This window comes from Lipotes vexillifer, unplaced genomic scaffold (genome assembly GCF_000442215.2).
Source record: "Lipotes vexillifer unplaced genomic scaffold, Lipotes_vexillifer_v1.1 scaffold382, whole genome shotgun sequence".
NCBI classification, from domain to species: Eukaryota; Metazoa; Chordata; class Mammalia; order Artiodactyla; family Lipotidae; genus Lipotes; species Lipotes vexillifer.
Genome location: NW_006780611.1, coordinates 6,559,971 through 6,580,014, shown reverse-complemented (window position 1 = coordinate 6,580,014; position 20,044 = coordinate 6,559,971). Strand labels below are relative to the sequence as shown.

The 20,044-nt window shown below is 53.3% G+C and overlaps 1 protein-coding gene across 1 annotated transcript in view; it reads right to left on the bottom strand.

Moving 5' to 3' along the window:
• Positions 1–20,044, bottom strand: part of PACSIN2 (protein kinase C and casein kinase substrate in neurons 2) — a 41,061-nt gene that overhangs the window by 5,203 nt on the left and 15,814 nt on the right. The window contains exons 2-9 of the mRNA XM_007453940.1: positions 17,367–17,523; positions 15,121–15,356; positions 12,633–12,788; positions 8,560–8,735; positions 6,386–6,506; positions 3,005–3,126; positions 788–910; positions 149–345 (exon numbers count right to left, since the gene is read on the bottom strand). Of these exons, the coding sequence (XP_007454002.1) occupies positions 149–345; positions 788–910; positions 3,005–3,126; positions 6,386–6,506; positions 8,560–8,735; positions 12,633–12,788; positions 15,121–15,356; positions 17,367–17,523 (1,288 nt within the window). The remainder of the gene's footprint in view (positions 1–148; positions 346–787; positions 911–3,004; positions 3,127–6,385; positions 6,507–8,559; positions 8,736–12,632; positions 12,789–15,120; positions 15,357–17,366; positions 17,524–20,044) is intronic.

Sequence of the window (20,044 nt, the reverse complement as noted above, 5' to 3'; positions counted from 1 at the left end):
TTTTAAAATGGGCGGGGGGGGGGGCGGGCGGTGGATTGGCGAACACACAAATGAAACTAGCAGGAATTTTAGCAGACTTAAAAAACAACAACCTCCCCCAGCAGGCTGGAAGCACTCGCCCCAGATGCTAGCCAGGAGGGCCACCTACCAGCCTTGAAGCTCAGCTCATCGTGCTCCTGCCCTTCGTAGTCGTAAAGGGCCCGGACCCGCACTTCCGTCCCCGAGGGTGTGTCCTCATCAAATGGATTTGAGTCCCCGTTGGCGTCCGTGGAGGAGAACGGGTTGCTGGACTCATCGTCTGACCAGTCCGTGGGGCAGCTCTGGGTCTTCTCGTAGCTGCTCACACTGCAAGAAAGGGTTGACCCAGGGGCCCTGAGCATGGGGTTGGCAGAGGCCTGAAGCCCTGCCTGGAGCCTTGGTCCCCGCCCAGGCAGCCGAGGGAGCCCTGGGGCTGGGCCGGGACCCCTTCTGCAGGATCACAGCCGCCTCAGCAGCCCTGCGTGGGCAGGCTCCCTGTGGGGCCACCCGGCATGCCTATCTTCCTGTGCTGGTGTGCCGGGACCTTGACATGGGTTAACAGAGGACAGAGAAAAAGCAACCACAGCTTGTTAACTGGTGCCTCCCTCCCTAAGAGATCGAGAAGCCAGAGACCGTCCACCAGCTGGCAGCCGGGCCACCTCCTGCAGGCCTCATGCATTGCTTTGAGTGCCGAGGGGGTGAGACCCTGGACAGAGAGGAGAGACAAAGGAGCGAGGTGGAAACCAGAGGGAAACATTTGTTCACCAACTTTTTGGCCTTAATGTCCTCCTTCTCACTGACGGTGCTCCCCGTGTCGTCCTCGTCCTCGAAGGGGTTGTAGCTGGACAGTGACTGCGCTGACCGTGCGGGATTGCTCGGGACACTAAAGTCACTACGGGGAGAGAGAGAGCTTTCAGGGGACCCCAACTCGGCGGCCCCCAAGGTCCCGGGTGCTCCCAGCTGCAGGATCACAGGGCCAGGGTTTGAAGGGACAAATCGGCTCCCCGTCAAATAGGAGGAATATGTTGTTTGCGCAGAAAGCCTGTTTTTAGCAAAACGCTTGGCAACGCTTTGGCTGTTAATTGCGCTTTAAGTGTCTAAGAGAGAACAAGGTTTCCCTTTGCCCTCCTTGTGTCTGAACACAGTCTATCCTGAGGTGGGCACAGGCTGTCGCTGGCAAAGTGCCAGGCAAAGTGCTTCTGGGCTCAGGGGTTCTCTCCAAAGTCCGCCCCACCTGGCTCTCTGCTGAGAGCTGGCAGCCGACAGCCTGTGGGGCTCAGCCTGGCGAGGGTGACAGCTGGGGAGGCTCAGAGCCCTGCCAAGAGCAGGAGGGAGGCTCCCGGAGCTCTCCAGACCCCACAGAGCAGCGTACCCTCTCCTTCTGACTACAAAAAGGCCCAACAGCCTCCGCCCTGGTTCTTCTGGGTCTGCAACTTCCAAAATCGGAACCAAAGCCTGCTGAATAGCCCTTTCTGGGAAGAAAGGACCCCTTCTGTGCTCCAGAGAGGGAAAATCCATCTGCTTAACTGTATCAACTGCCTACTGTGTGCCAGGCCCAGAGGGGACCAGAGAGAAATTTGACCCCAGCCTGGCCTGAGTGCTGACAGCCAGGTGATGAAATGCAGTGACTATAGGTACTGAGCGTAGAACAAGACAGTAGAGATAAGGCAGGCCCCCGAGAGCCCAGGCACCCCACTGTAGAACTCTGAGCTGAGGGACCGCACCACTGAGCTGCAGGGCAGGGCCCCGCAGGCCAGCACCACCTCCCAAGCCAGGGCGGCACGGAGCAGGCCCACAAAGTGCTGGGGGGATGGCTCAGTCAGAGCAGGGGAGGGTAGGCAAGGAAATGCTTCAAATGCCACCAGAGTGACCCCAAGTGGCCGGCAACTGCCACACTGGTTTCAGGCCAGGCAAGAGGCACTGGGCCTACGCCTGCCTGCTGCCTACATCCGGGCCACATGTGTAAGACCACCAGGCCCTCCTCCCTCCTCAGCATCTTTCTCCAGCTGACGTGAAAGGGGGTTGGTGCTGGGCAGCTGAATTTGTGCAGCAGCCCTGGCCAGCCTAGGCCGCCCCACCCCGCCCACAGTCACACAGGTGCTGGCCTGACCCCTGGTATGGTGCTCACTGCTGCAGTCACTTAATCAGGCCCACCTGCCCAGACGGTGGCACAGCAGCTGAATGACAAGTGGCCATGTCAGCCCAGGGAGACTGGGTGGGGGCTTCAGTGCCCAGGGCTACAGAAAGGCCTGCGGAACCTGCACTGACCCTTCCTAGGAAGCCATGAGCCTGAGGTGTGTTATCACCCAGCATGCCGTGGAGGCCGCTGGGCCCGGGGCCTGCAGGGCAGCCTCAGCTCTGCAGAGGACAGCAACATTTATCTGCTGGGAACTCTGTGGCCTCATCTGGCACAAACTTTCCAGGAGGTTCTAAAGGACCTCAGTGCCACCTCTTTGATCCAAACTCAGTTTTAGCAAACAGTGAGGTCAGAAATAACCAGTGCTCTCAGCAAAGAGGTAATTTGAAAAAGGGGGGCACTTGACGATGCCCCACCCCCGAATCAGGCACCTGCATACGGCACGGGGAAGTAAGTACAAACCTGGCCAGGACACCTGAACCCTCCTGAAGGACCCCACCGACAGTGCCCTCTACCTGCCCGTGTGCACCACTGGGGACACATAATGACCAGCACCTAACATCAGTTCTTCCCCTCATTTGGGGCCCAAAGCACATTTGTGGGAAAGGCTCCCCCTCTGGATCTTTCTGCAGCTCTGGCACCAGGTGGACTGAAGATTCTCTCCAGAGATGACCTTGGGCCACTGCCCAGCAGAGCGCAGGCAGCCAGGGAGTGTCTGGAAAGATGGCCCTGGGGCTCCCTGCGAGGCCTGATCGGGGAGTCTCCCGGTGTCCCAGGCGGGGGGGCGTCCCAGCCCGTGCAGAGGACCAAGGGGACCTTTCCAGGGATTGAGGCCGCCCCAGTGCCCACCTGCTGGGCTTGTTCTGCAGAGCCTGGTCGCCGGTCTGGCTGATGCCCGTCAGGGTCACACCATCAGCCGTCTTCTTCTTCTCTCTCCGGCTGAGGGTTCGATTCAGGTCTGCAGACCACTCCTGAGCAACGGGTACCGAGGGAGAGAAATCAGGAGTTTCATTTGTTTGAGGCCACATCAGTCTAAAACACCGGCCAGCGAGCCAGTGGCCTGCCCCGCACAGTTAGTGGCACCTACCCTTGCTGCCTCTGCTCTCCCTTGTTACCCAGCAGACCCCGGGCTCATGACACCCACCACTGACCCCTCCTCACTGTGCAAAGTGTGGACTCCTCAGGGGGCCTGGAGGTCAGCACCAGGCCCAGCCTGCAGCGACGGATGGATGCTAAGAAGACTGGAGCCGACACTCAGGGATCCTGCATTCCAGTCCCAGGGAGCCTCCCCATCCAACCCCTGCACCTGTGGCACTCAGCTTCCAGACCCTCAGGTCCGCAGCAGCAGCCAGAGGCCTCGCCAGGTTTCCTGGCACTTCCAAAGGAGACAGAGCCCACCCTCCGAGGGGCTTGGCATTCAGTGCTGAAGACTCTCTCATCCGTGCCCTGAACTGTCAGCAGGGCAAGAGGGCTGGGCGTGGGGGTCTGAGCAAGCCTGCAGTGTGGGAAATGGGCTCTGGGTGCAAACAAAATCAGGGGCCCAGGGAAGCTCCCGCATCACTGCAGGGGCAACCCGGCCACTCAAGTCTCCAAGGAGCAGTGCCCTTCCCTGCCCAGAACGTCCTCCCCAACATGAGCAGCGTGCTGGGGGCTAGCTAACAAAGCAAAGCAGTGTTTACCTCCCCAGAGGTTCACTATTTTTCCAGCATGTGAACAGGCTTTTACCAACTGCACTGAAAACACTGGGAGAAAAGCATGTGTGTGTACACATTTAATGAACTCTTCCCCCTGCCCCATTTCTACCCATTATCAAACAACTTTATCTGAATTAATATTTGGGATGACTTTGAGCTTTGCTTTGAGTCATGAGCTTTGCTCATGTGTAGTTATGGAATTTCAAGGCTAGAAGCCACCTTAGAAACATTGAAGTCTAACCTGCCAATTTGTCAGATGAGGAAACCAACGCCCAGAAAGAAAAGTGACTGGCCCATGCAGAGTTGGCGGCAGACCTGGGCCCTCAACCCCAAACTTAGGTCACCTATTTATTTGTTAATTATTTTCTTAACCGAAATAAGCTGACTGAGAACTCAACTGGAACTCAGAATCCCCATAGTGACCTTTTTAAAAAATTTTTTTTGAATTTTATTTATTTTTTACACAGCAGGTTCTTATTAGTCATCCATTTTATACATATTAGTGTATATATGTCAATCCCAATCTCACAATTCATCCCACCCCCACCCCCACCCGCCCCCCACTTTCCCCCCTTGGTGTCCATATGTTTGTTCTCTACGTCTGTGTCTCTATTTTTGCCCTGCAAATAGGACCTTTTGAAATATAAATCCGTCCTGATGGGGTGGCTTCCAAGGGCCGATGTGATCAACACCAGGCCAACTCTGAAGGGAAGGGTCCGCTATTAACTTGGACAACAAAACAGCCTAGGCTACACTGTGGCCACGGTTCTTTAACCAGCACACGCTGTCAGAAGCAGGCTGCGGATGCCACACACAGACCCACCTGGGCTGAACACACACTGCAAGAGGTTTGGAATTCAATAAGTTAGCCATAAAATAGGAACTTACTTCATCCTTGTGGCATGGAAAATAAAAACAAATAATTTCATTAGAGAAAGGAAGCATGATCCTGTAAGAGCTGCAAGCATGCAACACATGCAGGCATGGGTACCCGGCCCGTGGGACCCACAGAGAGAAGGGCCACCATGGGCTCTGGCCAGGACACCCACCCCAGCAAGACTGCCTGTCAAGTCTTCCTTTCCAGACCATTCTGTTCTCTGGGTAGGGATGAACAACCCTAAGGGACCTGGGGGTTGGAGGGGGTACATGTCACAGAGGGTTTCCTGAGCCTCTCCCGAGAGCAGCAAACACTCCCCACAGAGAAGAATCCAGGTGTGTGCACAAGTCCCATCACCAACTCGCTTCTTGCCCGCGTGCCATCACTAGCGGGAGGAGAAGTCGGGCTGTGCTGTCTCCTCTAGGTCCACTTCCACCTGGGAAGGCCCCGGGCCTCTGCTCTTGGTCCCTGTTGGGAGCCGGTTCCTAAAGGCAGTGCAGGGGGAATGCTCAGCTCCAGGAACCCACACTGTCATCTGGAGAAGCTTTCTTGAGAAACTCCAGAAAACAGAGGCACAAGGATGCGGACTGAAAAAACTATAGGCTGGGACGGGGCCAAACAAGCTTCTGTGTGGTGGGCCCAGGGGCAATACCCAGTATGGACCAGGTCACTGAACCTCCAGCCACCAAGAAGATCGGGGCTGTTGTCATCCCCATTTTACACATGGGAAAACTGAGTCACAAAAAGGGCAGATGACTTGCTCAGCATCCCACAGCTAGTAAGTGCTGAGGCAGGATCTGAGTGCAGCCTGGGATCCAGCCGCTACCGAGTCAGTGGGGCCAGGTGGTTGGAGCCCAAGGCAGAGGGGGCTGCCTCCAGCATCCTCTCCGGGGGAGGCAGCAGCCATGGCACTGTGGGGCCATTCCCAGCCCCTGCTTCGCCACGAGGTGGGGAGAATCCTTTCCCTCAGAGAACAGGGTGGTGGGACTTGTGGCCACTGCCTTCTCTGCTATCAACAGGAGGCCAGGTGGGGCCTGGGGACCCAATTCTAGGGCTGGAAGAGCCTTGAGATCCCCAGGCCCTTGAATTTTGCAAGTAAAGATACTGGACAGCTTGGACCCATGAAAATGGGAAAAGAAGAAAGTTAATCCTACACCAAAGTTGGTTGAATTTATATAAGAAGATAAGGAAAAGCCCTCATGTGAAGGGTAAGAACAGCTACACAGAGACCATGCTCCCCTCTCGTCCTGGACCAGAGGCTGCTGAGCTGGTGCTCTTGGCCCACCAGGCCTGGAATGCACTGTGGCCACTCCTTCCCTGGCCATCCCACAGGGCTGAGCACGGAACTGTAACTCCTGCAACTCCTGGGACTCACCACGAAGGGAATGCCAGATGGTCAACAAGTGACCATCAACGTTCTCAATTACAAAGAACATAATTGCATCTTCACCAGGGATTCAGAAGGCCCTTTGGTAATCCTGAAGCCCCCCAGAACATTAAACATCCACTTGGTTTCTAGGGTTGCCATGTGTAAATGCTGCCACATAAACAGGGCACAGGCCAGCTCTGAGTCGGATGGAGAAAGAACAGTGTATGACTCGACCCTGTGGGCCTAGGCCCCTCCCAGGCCAACAGGTCACAGGCAGAGCCTCCTCTTACCTCAAACTGTGGCCAGTTCATGGACATGCCTGGCCCGTGGTTGGCTCTGAACCACCTCAGGTCCTCCACCGCGTCGGCAACTTTGATGCTCTGCTCCAGGTCTCGGTAAATGTTTTTGTAGCTAAATCAGAGACAGAAGTGTGACTCTTTTCGAAGGACGGGAAGGCCAGCCCTCAGCCTCGCCCAGGGCCTGCCTAGAGCTGGCGCCATGGTCTGCAGCCGCATGAGAGTCGACTTCACAGGCAGATCAGACCCTTGCCCTGGCTCAGTTGGACGATCATCTGGCCGTGGTGCACACAGAATGGGACAAACAACCACCACGGCGTGGAAGCCATAGCTTCAGCTTCTGACAAATCAAACCAGGTGGCAACAACCTGGCTTTGCTCTGTGTCAGATAATACAAAAGGTGCTGGCATCTGGGCCACACGGGCCACCAATCTGTGTGGTCCCATTTAACCAGGTCCAGAATTCAGTGTCAGAAAGCTCCCCCTTATCCCTTCAAAAAAGCAGGAAGGTTTACACTCAGCTGTGCAAAAACAGTAAACCAAGATTGGCCAGTGCTGTGGTGGCTGCACACCCCACGAGCCACCTGGGGGGACTCCTGCTTCTGCTTGACCGCTCAGAGCAGCTCGCCTCCCTAGGAAGCTGACCGTGTCAGATAGGAGTATGACCACTGCGGGTCCTGGTGTTTTCACTTCTAGGCTGTATGGCTAGCAAGTCAGTTACCCTCTCTGGGCCTGGCCTCAGTGTCTTCCTCCGCTCAGTGTGCATAATGCCACCTGTTATGGGGTGAACTGTGTCTTCCAAAAAAGATAATGTTGGAGTCCTAGGCCCCAGTACCACGGAATGGGACCTTATTGGAAAATAGGATCTTTACAGAGGTAATCTGTAAATTAAAAAACCACCTTTTTATAAAAAGGGGGAAATTTGGGTACAGAGACAGAGGGAAGACAATGTGAAGACACAGAAGACGGCCATGTGACTGGAGTGATGCGTCTCGCCTACAAGTCAAGGAAGGCCAAGGATTGACCCCAAACACCAAAAGCTGGAAGAGGCAAGGAAGAGTCCTCCCCTACAGCAGAGCTGTCAGAGGGAGTGAGGCCCCGCTGACACCTTGATTTCAGAAGCGCAAGAGAAGAAATTTCTGTTGTTCTAGGCTGCCCAGGTTTTGGTATTTCATTATGGCAGCCCTAGAACACTACTATACCATCTCCTCCCCAGGGTGGCTTGGAGGACTAAGGGAAGCAAGGCACATCAACCGAGGACAAGCCCTCGCACGATGGGAGTTACTCCACCCGCAGAAGAGCCTGGCAGTCCCAGCCCTGCCCCAGCTGGCGGTGCAGCCTTGGGCAAGTCCCTTAACCACGCCAGGCTGCTCCCTCATCAGCAAGATGGGGAATAATGCCCCTCCTTCACAGACACTCATAAGGATCCATTAGTTGTTGGCAGAGGAGCTGAACAATAACTGTTGCTTTTGATGTTTTTCCTATTAGAAGGAGACAAAAAGAATGTAATTTCCTATTCACGACAAGCTTTAACTTGTAAGTCATTTCTAAATGGCTCTGCTATGTGGATGACAGAAGTCTAGGTCCAGGGTTAGCACGGGCCTCTGCCCTGACGAAGGTGTCATGGGACCAAAGACAAGGAAAGCATGGAAGGGATATCACAGCCTCCACGTCTCCGTTCAGAACCGTGTCTCTGAGGGTCTGTGCTGCCCAAGGCCCAGAACCACTGGAAGTCAAGGAACAAGCTGGCAGCCAGCTGCTCTGGACTGAAAGGACCTCGCAAAGATCCTCAAAGAAAGGCCATCCCAGGGGCAGGGTGTGCCAGCCCCGGAACTGCTCGACTTGCTCCCGGGTTGATTTCAAACGTGCAACAGTGGCGGGTCCAAGCCGCGGCCCTCCCTTCCTGCCCAGATGCAGAGGACTGCACCCAGAGCTGGCAGAGAGTAGCAGGCGGCCATCCGACTCAGGCCAGGGAGCAGCTGTCCCAGGCAGCAGGACACTGCATGGCCGCAGGCAGGCTTGGCCAAAGGGCCCTCCCTGGACAGGGGAACTTAAGACCTTCTGACAAGCACTGCCACCCCAAGGCTGGAGAGCAGCAACCGATCTTTATTCCAAAGCAACTTTCCGCTGACTTCCCTGGGATGTGCTATTCAGCTAAGGGACACTTACCTGGCCACATTCGACAGGTCTAGGTGCTTCTGAACCTCCAGCAGAACTTCCCGGAAGAAGCGCAGGCGTTTCTCCTCAAACTGCTGGCACTGCTCAAACACCTGCTCCATGCCCTCCATGTACTGCGGTGTGCCCTGGCCCAGCTCCTTCAGGGACTTCTCGTACTTCTCTTTGGTCTACGAGAAAGTCCAGGCACACGAGTTGAAGACCAACTTCCACTCAGCCCACTTGCCTCTGACCGAGAGCGAGTGAGCCCGGCTCTGCACCACCCTGTCCATCACCCGGCCCTTGCTCCCCTCCACCACTTCTGAATCCATCAGCATCTAGACTACTCCTCAGGCGACCCCACATCCAAGAAGCACCCGATCTATTTCCTTTGCCCCGCAAGCTCCTGCCCAGAGGACTCACGCCCCAGCTCTGCTCCTGAGGGGCACCCACCCAATCTGGCTGTGAAACAGCCCTCCACACTCCACACGCCAGGCTCCCCCAGGCTCATCTTGGATGCTCTCCCCACCACCAATGTCGCCCTTGGGGAAAGCTGCTCCGTCCCCCAGCCCCCCCCAGATTCCAAAACCCAAAGAGAACAAGCTCCAGAGTCTGACAGAGTTCCAAGTTCAAGTCCCAGCCCCTCCACCTCTGAAATGCAAATCACACTCCTGGCATCTGCCAGGGCTCTCAGCTGGAGTAAGACCCAAACAGGTAGCCACTGGGGAAGAGGCGGTCACTTGGAGCCCAGTGTGCGTGGCCTCGAGCCCCACGTCACTCGCCTGTGTCCTCTCTCCCATGGGGAAGGGCTGAGCCTCAGATCTTGCCTACAGCAGCAGTGGCTCGACAGTTACCTTAAAGGCAAGATCACAGGGCTCCGAGCGCCAGACAAACCCGTGGCCAAAGCCTGTGCTGCTCGTTTTCTGGGAGCCTCGCTTTCCTTCTCAGAGAACAGAGTGCTTCTACGTCACAGTATCCCGATACTCAAATGAGGTGACAGACAATGACACCAAGCGGCACCAAGGCATTCAAAAGAGTCCTAGTCCCCTTTCCTCCAGCCCAAGACATCCCCAACACAGCTGTTCCTCCCCAGACTGTCCTCAAGAAGGGGTTTTACCAGAAAGAAAATATGAATATAGGTATGTCCTATTCTCAAGGGTGTCTAGGGACAGTGTGTCATGTCTTTAGCCTAAGAGCCATGGCTAAAGTTAGCACGTTTACCTCGCAAGGATATGCCTGGGGTCAGTAAACCCATGCAATCTTCCCTGCGCCCCACGTTTCTGTTTTTTTTTTTTTAAACATTTATTTATTTATTTGGCCACACCAGGTCTTAATTGCGGCCCATGGGATCTTAGTTGCGGCATGTGGGATCTTTTTTTAGTTGTGGCATGTGGGATCTTTTTAGTTGCGGCCTGTGGGATCTAGTTCGCTGACCAGGGATTAAACCTGGGCCCCCTGTATTGGGAGCGCAGAGTCTAAGCCACCGGACCACCAGGGAAGTTCCCCCACCCCGACATGGTTTTTGATTGTTGGTGGGACCATCAAAGTGATGGTAGCCTCCTAGGGTAAAGTTAGGGATGGCAGGGCTGGGGCCGCTCATTTATCACAAGCCTTTTCCACTATCAAGACCCTGAAAAATGGGGGTTGATCACGAATGGATGGGCTGGCCACCTAGGAACTTTGCTTTTCTGTTTCTGACGACAGCGTGGGGCCTTCTGAGGAAGGAATGAACCCTCCCTGAGCTTTTGCAGGACCCCGTGCTTTTAAGATCAAGTCCTGGCCTCAGGGCCCGGCCCCTGCCACCTCTAGAGCAGCTTCTCTGCCCCCATTTGGGATCCAAGTCTACTCGCCAACTCCCCTGCTCCTCTCCCAGACGACTTTCTCTGACTCATGCCCTGTAAGACTCCCCTTTATGCTCCAAAGAGACCCTCTTCTTGAAGCGTTCCCCAACCTCCAGAGAGCAGGCCTGCCCACCCCCAGAGTCCCCACCTCTGCCCCTCACCCCTCGCCTGCTATCTTTGGTTCCTTGTTCTCTTCTAAGCCTCCTGCCTTGGCTGGGCTTGGGTCCTCTATGACCCCAGAAAAAGGTCATCCCTGCCAGAGTTTGGGCATCCCCAGCAGGAGCATGGCTCCACAGCTGCTCTGGTTATTCATCATCATCAACTGCCCACGCCTATACATGCGAGGCGGCTCGCAGCAGCTTGAGCTCAGAGGCCCAGAGACAAGCAGCTGTGGGTTCAAACACCAGTGGTGCCATCAGAGTGACACAGAGCAACCACTTCTTGGGATCCTTCACCATTCAGTAACTTCCCTGGACCCCTGGCGGGGGGGTGGGGGTGGGCTTCACCCGGCCTGTGCTCATGAGCAGCCCCGTTCCAGCACAGGCCAGGTAGAGAGCACGGTCATTGGTCATCGTCATTCGGAGAACTGCTAGCACAGAGAAAGTTCCCAATAAATATTCACGGAGTGAAATGAGAGGCAACCCTCACCCTCACGTGGACTGTGATTCTTAGCACAGAACGTGAGACATTCCTTTCTGATGGATGCTGCAAGATGCAGTCACTGCCTGACCGATAAGAAACACAGAAGGACGTGTGCAGCTAGCTAGTGTTGGTTTTTAGAAACTGCTAAGAAGGGCAGCGGGAGTGAGTTGCCCTCCTCTCCAGGCCAGCTCTCAGCCTACAAGGACCATCGTGCCCTGAGGTCACTGGCCAGACCACAGAGGCAGGGAGGGAACCCTCTACAAAGTGCCCTGGTCATCCTGACACGTGCCTGACGTCTGACCTCAGGCCCTGGGTTTGTTTTGCCAGTGTATCAATTCGGTGGAGTCTGTTCTGGGTGGTTGTAAAACATGAAAGGCATGCATCACTCTCTCTTTCACACATACACACACACCTGGGTATGGAGATGCCTCATCTCTCCTCTAGGCACTTTCCTGGGCACCCAATTCCTTGTGTACCTGATGAAGGCAGCCCCTGGAGTCCCCCCCAGCCTGTGTTCCTTGAGTCCAGGTGCCCCCCACACTCAGCAGGTGGTCTCAGGTTCCTCACCTGGTCCCACGGAGGAGGACCTGCCCCCAGGCTGCTCCACAACCCCAGATTCCTGGCTCAGGCCCAGTCTTAGAGACAGGTGCGGGGGTGGAGGGATTCTCCCCGAGGGATTCTGACACTCGCTCTGAGCAATGAACCCCCATCTCCCACCCTCCTTGCTATGCGAGGACAGAGCACTGGAGAGGGCACGGGCTCTCCCACGCTCACATCACTGGGTGGCACCTGACTGAACCTCTCCGAGGTTCCTCCGTTTCCTACGTCACAAAACAGAGATGACACCACCTAATTCCCTGGGGCTCAGTGATGCTCATCTGAGGCCCGAAAAGGTGGGCAGGTAGTAACACATCAGCTCGGGACTCCTGCTTCCCCTTTCGGGGTCACAACCTGTTCCTGAAGCACACCTCCCCTCTAACATCACTTCTTTCTCCAAATCCAGGCTGGGACTCTCTTCTGTGAACACTGCAGCAGGGCAGGCCCTTGACAGGGGCAGCCTCTGGCCGCCCAGCCCTTAAAACAGAGCAAAGGAGGAGGGTGGGGCTGGGGGCCAAGCTGGGAGCCAAGGGCACAGGCCCAGAGCCTTGCTCATGTCGGCCCTCCCCTCCCAGGCTCTCTAACCTTCTCCCGGTGGCTCCCTGCCGCAACGCCCCAAGCGCCTTACTTTTCCTGCCTTGCAAGGCCGCCGGCCGTCTGGTCCTCATAACCCTCTGAACCAGTGCACCCATCAGCTCCCCGCTGCTGACATCCACAACTCGTGTCGTGCACAAGCTCCTCCTTCCCGCTGCCCCACTGCCCTGTCCCCCGTGCACAGGAGTCACCCGTTGCCCCTGCCTGCCCAGAACTCGGGTCTGCCCTGGTCCTGAGGTGGGCACTAATGGCTCTGGTAAGGTAAGGCGTGACCTTGAGGGCAGCCATGTGTTTCACTGATGCAGCCGTCTGTCCGAGCATCCGACTAAGCAGCGACAAAGGTACACTGCGTGCCGGATATGTGAACGGGTGAGGCGTGTGCTCTCAATATGTAAAGAGAAGTGCACAATTTACCTTAAGAACATCCTGCTTGCATTTTTCTACTTTGTCCTGCAATTTTTTAAGCTGTTCAGGGTTGAGGGATGGGTCCGCCTTGCTGCTGGTTTCCCGTGACGTCGCCAGCTTCTCCTCTTTGCACGCTGCATGGTGGGCTTTCTTTGCTGCTTCTACCTGCGGGAGAATGAGTTCCTGAGCACCACGTTTGAAGTTCCACATCCTCGCTGGAGGCTACACGGACTGTGGGAAGTGCTTGCGCTCTCAAGACGAGAGGCAAGAGCCAGGTGCAAAGCTGTATGTTCAGTATTAATTACAACAAGTAAAACAGAGGCGTTCATTCAGCAACTATTGACGGAGCACCTGCTTTGCTGTCAGGAAACGTGTAGGCAATAGGGGTACAGTGCCAGTCAAAGAGCCTGGGCTCTCACGGAGCTTACCGTCTAGCTGGGAGAGGCAGCCCCAAGAAACAGCTCAAGTACAGAGTAAATTAGAAGGTGGCAAGTGCCAAGGAGGAGGATAAAGCAGGGAGGAGAGGCAGGTGCAGGGGGTGGGTCTGGGCTGGCAGAGCAGTACATGGAATGGTTAGAGAAAACCACACACACGACATGGAGCAAGAATGTGATGGAGCTGTGGATCTGAGGCAAGAGCCGGCAGGCAGCGGGAAACTCAAGGCAAGAGGAGTGCAACGCTGGGAGGCAGGGTTATGGGCACACTCCACACGCACACACGTATATATATATAGATATGGATGTGTGTGTATATATGTAATTTAACAGACACTTCTTACTTGAGCCAAAGTCACAGATTTCATTCTAGAGAAGAAAGATGAGTTTGTAACCACTGCCTCATGAGGGAGATAGTGTCATTACAAATGGGACCAGAGACAAGAAGGAAGAGAAAGGAGACGTGGCAAAAGCCAAGGCACAGAGCAGAGAAGGAAAGTCCGTTGCTACAACCTAAAGACGGAGGTCTGTTCCGGGTGATTCTGAGAAGGAGGAAGGCAGTGCAGCTCCTGAGAAAAGCCAGTGGCAGGAGTAGGGCTGGAGGGAAGTGGCATGTACACCCTGAGCCTGGGCAGACCAGGCTGCAGGTCCTCGCGTGCTGAAGGCTGGGGGGTAGGTATGACAGCCTCCGGCAAGCCAAGGCTGGGTGAGACTCAATGGTTTCCATTTGCTACTTTTACAAAAATGAATATCAGTATCGTTGCAAATTTGAGAGAAAAACCCATAAAAGAGAAAGAACAATTTACTAGTTGGACTAGTACTAGTCCATTTGGACTTTTGGACCATTACTAGTACTAGTTGGACTAGTACTAGTCCATTTGGACTTTTTAAAGAACAATTTACTAGTTGGACTAGTACTAGTCCATTTGGACTTTTGGACCATTACTAGTACTAGTTGGACTAGTACTAGTCCATTTGGACTTTTTACTAGTCCAAATGGACTTTTAAGTCTCTGTAACAGACAATTTCCCAGGGCTGTGGGAGGCACTGTTAGTGGTTAAGAGCTAGGGTTTTCCATCTAGGATATTAATTACTAGCTCCTGAGTGCTACCAACAGGTCTTCTGAAACTGTGCTATTCAAAATGTAGTCCTTAGACCAGTGGGCGTGGCATGACTTGGGAGATTATTAGAACTGAGCATTAATAGGCCCCGCTTTCTTTTTGGCAGTGCCACGTGGCATGCGGGATCTTAGTTCCCCGACCAGGGATCAAACCCAGGTCCTCATCAATGTAAGCACGGAGTCCTAACCACTGGACCACCAGGGAAGTCCCATAGGCCCCACTTCGGACCTACTGAATCATTATATCTGGAGGTGGGGCCTGGGAATCTGGGTTTTAGCAAGCTTGCTTAAATTTAAGAAGCTATTCTACAATAGTTTAACCTCAGATAACCTTTGGCAACTGTGGATTTAATTTTTTTTTTAACTTTTTTTTTTGAAGTCTAGTTGATTTACAGTGTTGCTCCAATCTCTGTTGTACAGCAAAGTGACTCAGTTTTACACAGATACACGTTATTTTTTTAATGTTCTTTTCCATTATGGTTTACCCCAGGAGATTGGATATAGTTCCCTCTGCTATACAGTAGGACCTTGGTGTTTATCCATTCTAAATGTAATAGTTTGCATCGATTTAATATTCTTGATAGACCAGAAGGTTCATGACATGGAGTTATTGGGGGAAAAAAAAAAACAGAGAGAGAGAGAGTTTGGGTTTTGAGCTCTACGCCTTGTGTGTGGTTCTCATCCTGTTTCCAAGACTGGGAAATGGGTTGATACGGATTATGTAAAGGAGGCACATAAAGCACTCAGTCTTGAGCATGGGTAAACGTTAGGCACCACAGGCTTCGGGCCTGAGCGTGGGCCTTTGGCTACCAGCTGCAGCATTCTGTGCCTAAAGCTGAGGCAGGAACCCCTGGGAGTGCAGGAGGGGGCGCTGCAGGTGGGAGGCCTGGCCAGCGAGAAGCAGGCTGTGGGGGCCAGGCAGGGGCCTGCAGGAGGGATGCACCTCTTTCAGCTTCTTGGCCCAGGGCTTCTGTGCCTTCCGAAAGCCATCTTCGGCTTCTTTGGTCTCCTTAAAACCTCCCATCATTTGCTTGTGAAACGCCTCCTTCTGCCAGTTCTTGATCTTCTCGAAGTCCTCATTCATCAGCGAGGCCTTCACCTCCAGGTGCAGCTCGCTCACCTTCTCTGCCTCGGACATGACGGCCACCCAGGCCTTCTCCACCGTCCCGTACTGAGGCCCTGGCACAGGAGAGAAGCTGGTGGGTTACTCGGCACTGCGGGGAGGGGATTTCCTCTGTTAACCTCCCTCAGCTGTTGGGATGGGGTTTTAGGCCGGCAGCCTGGCTGCCCAGCTGGGAGGTTTCCTTTTGGTTGTTTCAGATATTTTTCTCTCAGTGCCGTTTCTTTTTCAGTTCCTGGGATGAAGAAAAGAATAAGGAACTGAAGCTGGATCTGTTCTTTTGTTAGGGAAACTGGGGGATTACACACATTTCCTTTCTGTAAAGTCACTGAGCTCTTGAAAAACTCAAGTTTCCTCATCTTGGAAGTTTTGATTTGCTTAAGGTTGGCTAGAGAAGGAGGGCCTTCTGGAATGAGCTGACCTCTCTGCCAGGCCACTCGGAGCCCACCACGCGGGCTCCTGCTGGCCCCTGGCTCCCCCTCCACTGGACCACACATTCTCCCAAGGCCCATTCATTCCATGCAGAGCAGGACCCTGGGAACTGCTTGTTGAATGAAGGACTGTCTCCTCAGCAGAATGGAAGCCCTGTCCTGGGGAAGGAGAGGAGGAGACAGGAATCTACTCTGGCCCAGACAGAATTCTCTAGATAGCAGTGTGGGGTTGCCTGGGTCACCCCACTCACTGTTCTCAGGAAGAAAACTCCTAATGTGGCCCATCATTTTGTTGAGGGTGTGGCGTGAAGTGATGGAGGGAGAGATGGGCTATGACAGAAGCTGAGGACGGAAATGGGAAGACCCAGCACCTGCCCTCAAGGCGTTCCCGGGGGTCAATGACTGTTGGAGCTGGGTAATGACACAGAGACACATGGTGTGTGGGTGAGTGTGTGTGTGTGGATGAGTGTGTGTGGGTGGGTGAGTGTGTGTGTGTGTGTGTGTGTGCGTGTGCGTGCATGAATAAACATAGAACATTAGCCCCTCTGAACCTCTAATCCCTCACGTCTACAAAACAAGCAGCTCCCTGTCCTGCCTAGGTCTTGTGGAAGGATCCACAAAGTGAGCGGGCAAGAGTGCTTTATGAACCTCAGGTTCTGAATAAACAGAATGGATGGCGCTGACAGCTGGATCCTGAGAGAGGGGATTCAGGCAGATGGAAATAAAATAACAACAGCTACCGTTTCCTGAAGGAGCTGGCTCATCCCCAGAGACTCCTCACCCAAGCATGGCTACCCCACTCCCTGGCACCCACTCTGTACCATGGCACTGTGCTAAGCTCCACAGAAAACCCATTTCAGCAACAGGTGAAACACGGGCAGCTGGTCTAGACCCAACTGAAGTCACCTGGGGGTCCCTCGCCCCAGCCTGGTTCCCCCTGGTCGGCTCCCCTGAGGACAGTCAGTCACGGTAGAAGAGTCTGCCCCAAAACATACCCTGAGAAATGCCCGCTAACCCACGTCTGTCCCAGGAAATCCTGTAATCAATCGAGCTCCTCCTCTACTGCTGGGAAGTGCATTCTGAGCACAATCCATATCCACAGCAGCATTGTCACTAAGCTCTAGAATCTTCTGAGTTTTTGCTAGGGAGGGAGGGGAGGCAAAACCTACATCATATGACACCTGTAGTTATTCCTGTTAAAATTCAGTATTAGAAAGCCTGCCAGATGTCACCATCTAGTCTTATCTGACTTACTACTTGGCCAAGCTTACAAATAAACAGTCTGAGTGTCAGAAACCACGGTGCTGAGCAGCAAGGCCTTTGACTGGATAGGAGCCTACTCAAGGCTGGGCCCTGAAGGAGCTGCTCCTTGTTAACTCGGCAAGCGCAGCACGTCCTCTGGACGACAAGGACTGCCACAGGAGTCTTGGATGCTGCTCGAGGACAGGAGTCCTGTGTCCCCAGGAAAGGGGAGGAAAGCTCATGCAGGCTATGCTGCTGGGTGACGAATCACAGCCCCCCGAAACTGTGAGACAAACTCCTGCCCCGATCTTCCAAGAGAGGAAACTGGCTCAGAAAGGGTTGACAATTTGCCCTGGGCGCCTGGGGCTGAGACGCCCCATGCGGTGGCCTCCCTACCCTTGTCCACAAGCTGCCTCCAGCGCCGGGCCCACTCGGTGAGCTGCTGCGCATACGCCTTCTCGATGCGTGCCCGCTCGTGCAGGCAGTTCATGAGGTCGCTGCACAGGCGGTGGCCATCCTCGATCCGCTTCACGGTCCGCTTGTAGTTCCCGACCTAGGAAACAGAGCCCCGCTGTGAGGCCTGGGGCCGCGGCTGCAGAAACGGCTTCCACGCCAGCCCGGCTCTTGGGTGCTCATGCCCCACTCCTGTTTCAAAGGCACCCTGCATTGCTACATGACCAGCTCCCCGTTTTTTTCACTAGCAGAAACACGCAAAACAGTGATTCGGAGCTTCTCAATGTCATGCGGCCGGCGTCCATGCTCTGACCCGTGGTTCAGGGAGGGAGACAGGCCAGAGTGGGAAGGGCTCTGATGGAGGGAAGCGAGGGGCTGAGGGCACCCAGAGGGCATCTCATGCAGCTTCCCAGAGTGGGTAATGTCTAACTAGAAAGATGAAAAACAACAAAAACAGAAAAATAATTTTTTAGTAACTCAGATGAAAATGATTTTATAATTAACATTATAGACTCTTGGCTAAAGGCCTTTTGAGCATTACTGGAATAAGCAGGTTTCAGGTGCCTACTGCTGAGATGTCACCACATGCTAGATTATTATTACTTCCCAATTAGAGCAACAAACACTACTTCCCACTTTCTGAGCACATGCCAGGCACCACAGTAGGTGTTTTACACCCCCAAAACTGCCACTGCCCTAATGAGTAGGAATAACTGTCCCCATCTTAAGATGAGGAAAACAAGGCTCAGGGAAGTTACACTGTTTTCTAAGATCCCATAGTCGCAGTCCTAGAGGCTGGGCTGCAGCTGAAAGCAGGTTTTCAAATGGTTCCAGGTAGGAGTCTCGATGGCAAAGCTCACACTCTTATCTGCTTTGACGAGAGCCAAGGTGAGGCTTGATTACTTTATCTCACATATGAGAGGAGAGTTAGCTTATCTAAATTATAAATAATAAAAGAGTAATTGAAAAGAGTAATTGAGAAAATATTAGCGGCTAATTTGGAGTGAAAAATCAGAGTGTTCCATATGTTCCATTCATTGACCTGCTGATTAGAAAGGATACCATGTCGCTGACAGTGGAGCACTTGGAGGAAATATGACAGAAAAATGATCGACTGTATTTTCAACCCTTTCCTCCCAACTGTCTTCAAAAACTGTAGTCACCTTTTTGTCAGTTTTTCCGTTTCTAAATGTCTCTGCCTGGCTAATCACTCTCATATTTCATCTCCATTTAGAGTCAATCTGGAAGCTCCTGGAGAACATGGAGGACTAGTTCCCACTTCTACAGAAAAGGGTACAGTCCTCTCTCTGCCACGTAGCCTGTTTAACCCTGACTTATGAACAGTTCAAACTGCCTGAGTCCCTCCCATCTTGTGCTGAGGTGAAGAAGAGGCTACAGTGGAGTGGCAGGAAGACCTCGCAAAGAGACAGAACACATGGAGATGGGCATCGGGAGTAAAGGGGACTGCGGTCCCTCCAGGAAGGGCTGTCCCTGAGGCCAGAGCTCTGGACAGGTTGAGATGACCCCACTCCCATGGGAACCAGAATCCTGGGGAACAGCGAGGATCCCTGGAAGGCAGGTAGTCTGGGTGGGCTTCTCCAGAGGTCTGGTATGATTTCCAGCAGTCTTGCTGAAGTGTACAAACAGTTCTCAGGCCCCACGATCAGTCATCGTTTCCTCCACAGACCTCTCCCGCCCAGGCGTGGCCTGGCTGCTACCCCCAGCAAGGAGGGCAGGTCAGCAGCTCACCAAAACACAGAAGGTGAACCTGAGTTTTCAACTCCATCCTTCAGCAGCCCCTTTTTAGGAAGGAGAAAGCAAGCATTTCACAACCAATTAGAAGTGACATCACATGTTCACTTCCTTTAAAATAGGGCCTTGCTGTCATTTTGAAATTTACAGCAGGATGAAAAAAAATAACCGACAAAACACAACTCAGTACTGCTGAGCTGGTGGCAAGAAGAGCTAAGATAATCACAGCTCAGTACAGACTTGACAGCCGACAGGAAACCACGATGTAGATCTGGTTTTCATCCCACTGTTACCAATAATATTCATACTGGCAATCAATATTAAAATATGTTGGCTCTTCAGAAACCTGCCCGCCTGATTTTCAAAACCCTTGTAAAAAGATTTAGGGAAAAGAAAAGGATATTTCTTAACAAGGTACACATTGGTACAGCCCATCAACATGTACCATAGATACTGTTCTTATTTATTTATTTGCTCTATTTATTTATTTAACATCTTTATTGGAGTATAATTGCTTTACAATGGTGTGTTAGTTTCTGCTTTATTACAAAGTGAATCAGCTATACATATACATATATCCCCGTATCTCCTCCCTCTTGCATCCCCCTCCCTCCCTCCCTATCCCACCCCTCTAGGTGGTCACAAAGCACCGAGCTGATCTCCCTGTGCTATGCGGCTGCTTCCCACTAGCTATCTATTTTACATTTGGTAGTGTATATATGTCCATGGCACTCTCACTTCGTCCCAGCTTACCCTTCCCCCTCGCCGTGTCCTCAAGTCCATTCTCTATGTCTGCATCTTTATTCCTGCCCTGCCTCTAGGTTCTTCAGAACCATTTTCTTTTTTAGATTCCATATATATATATATAT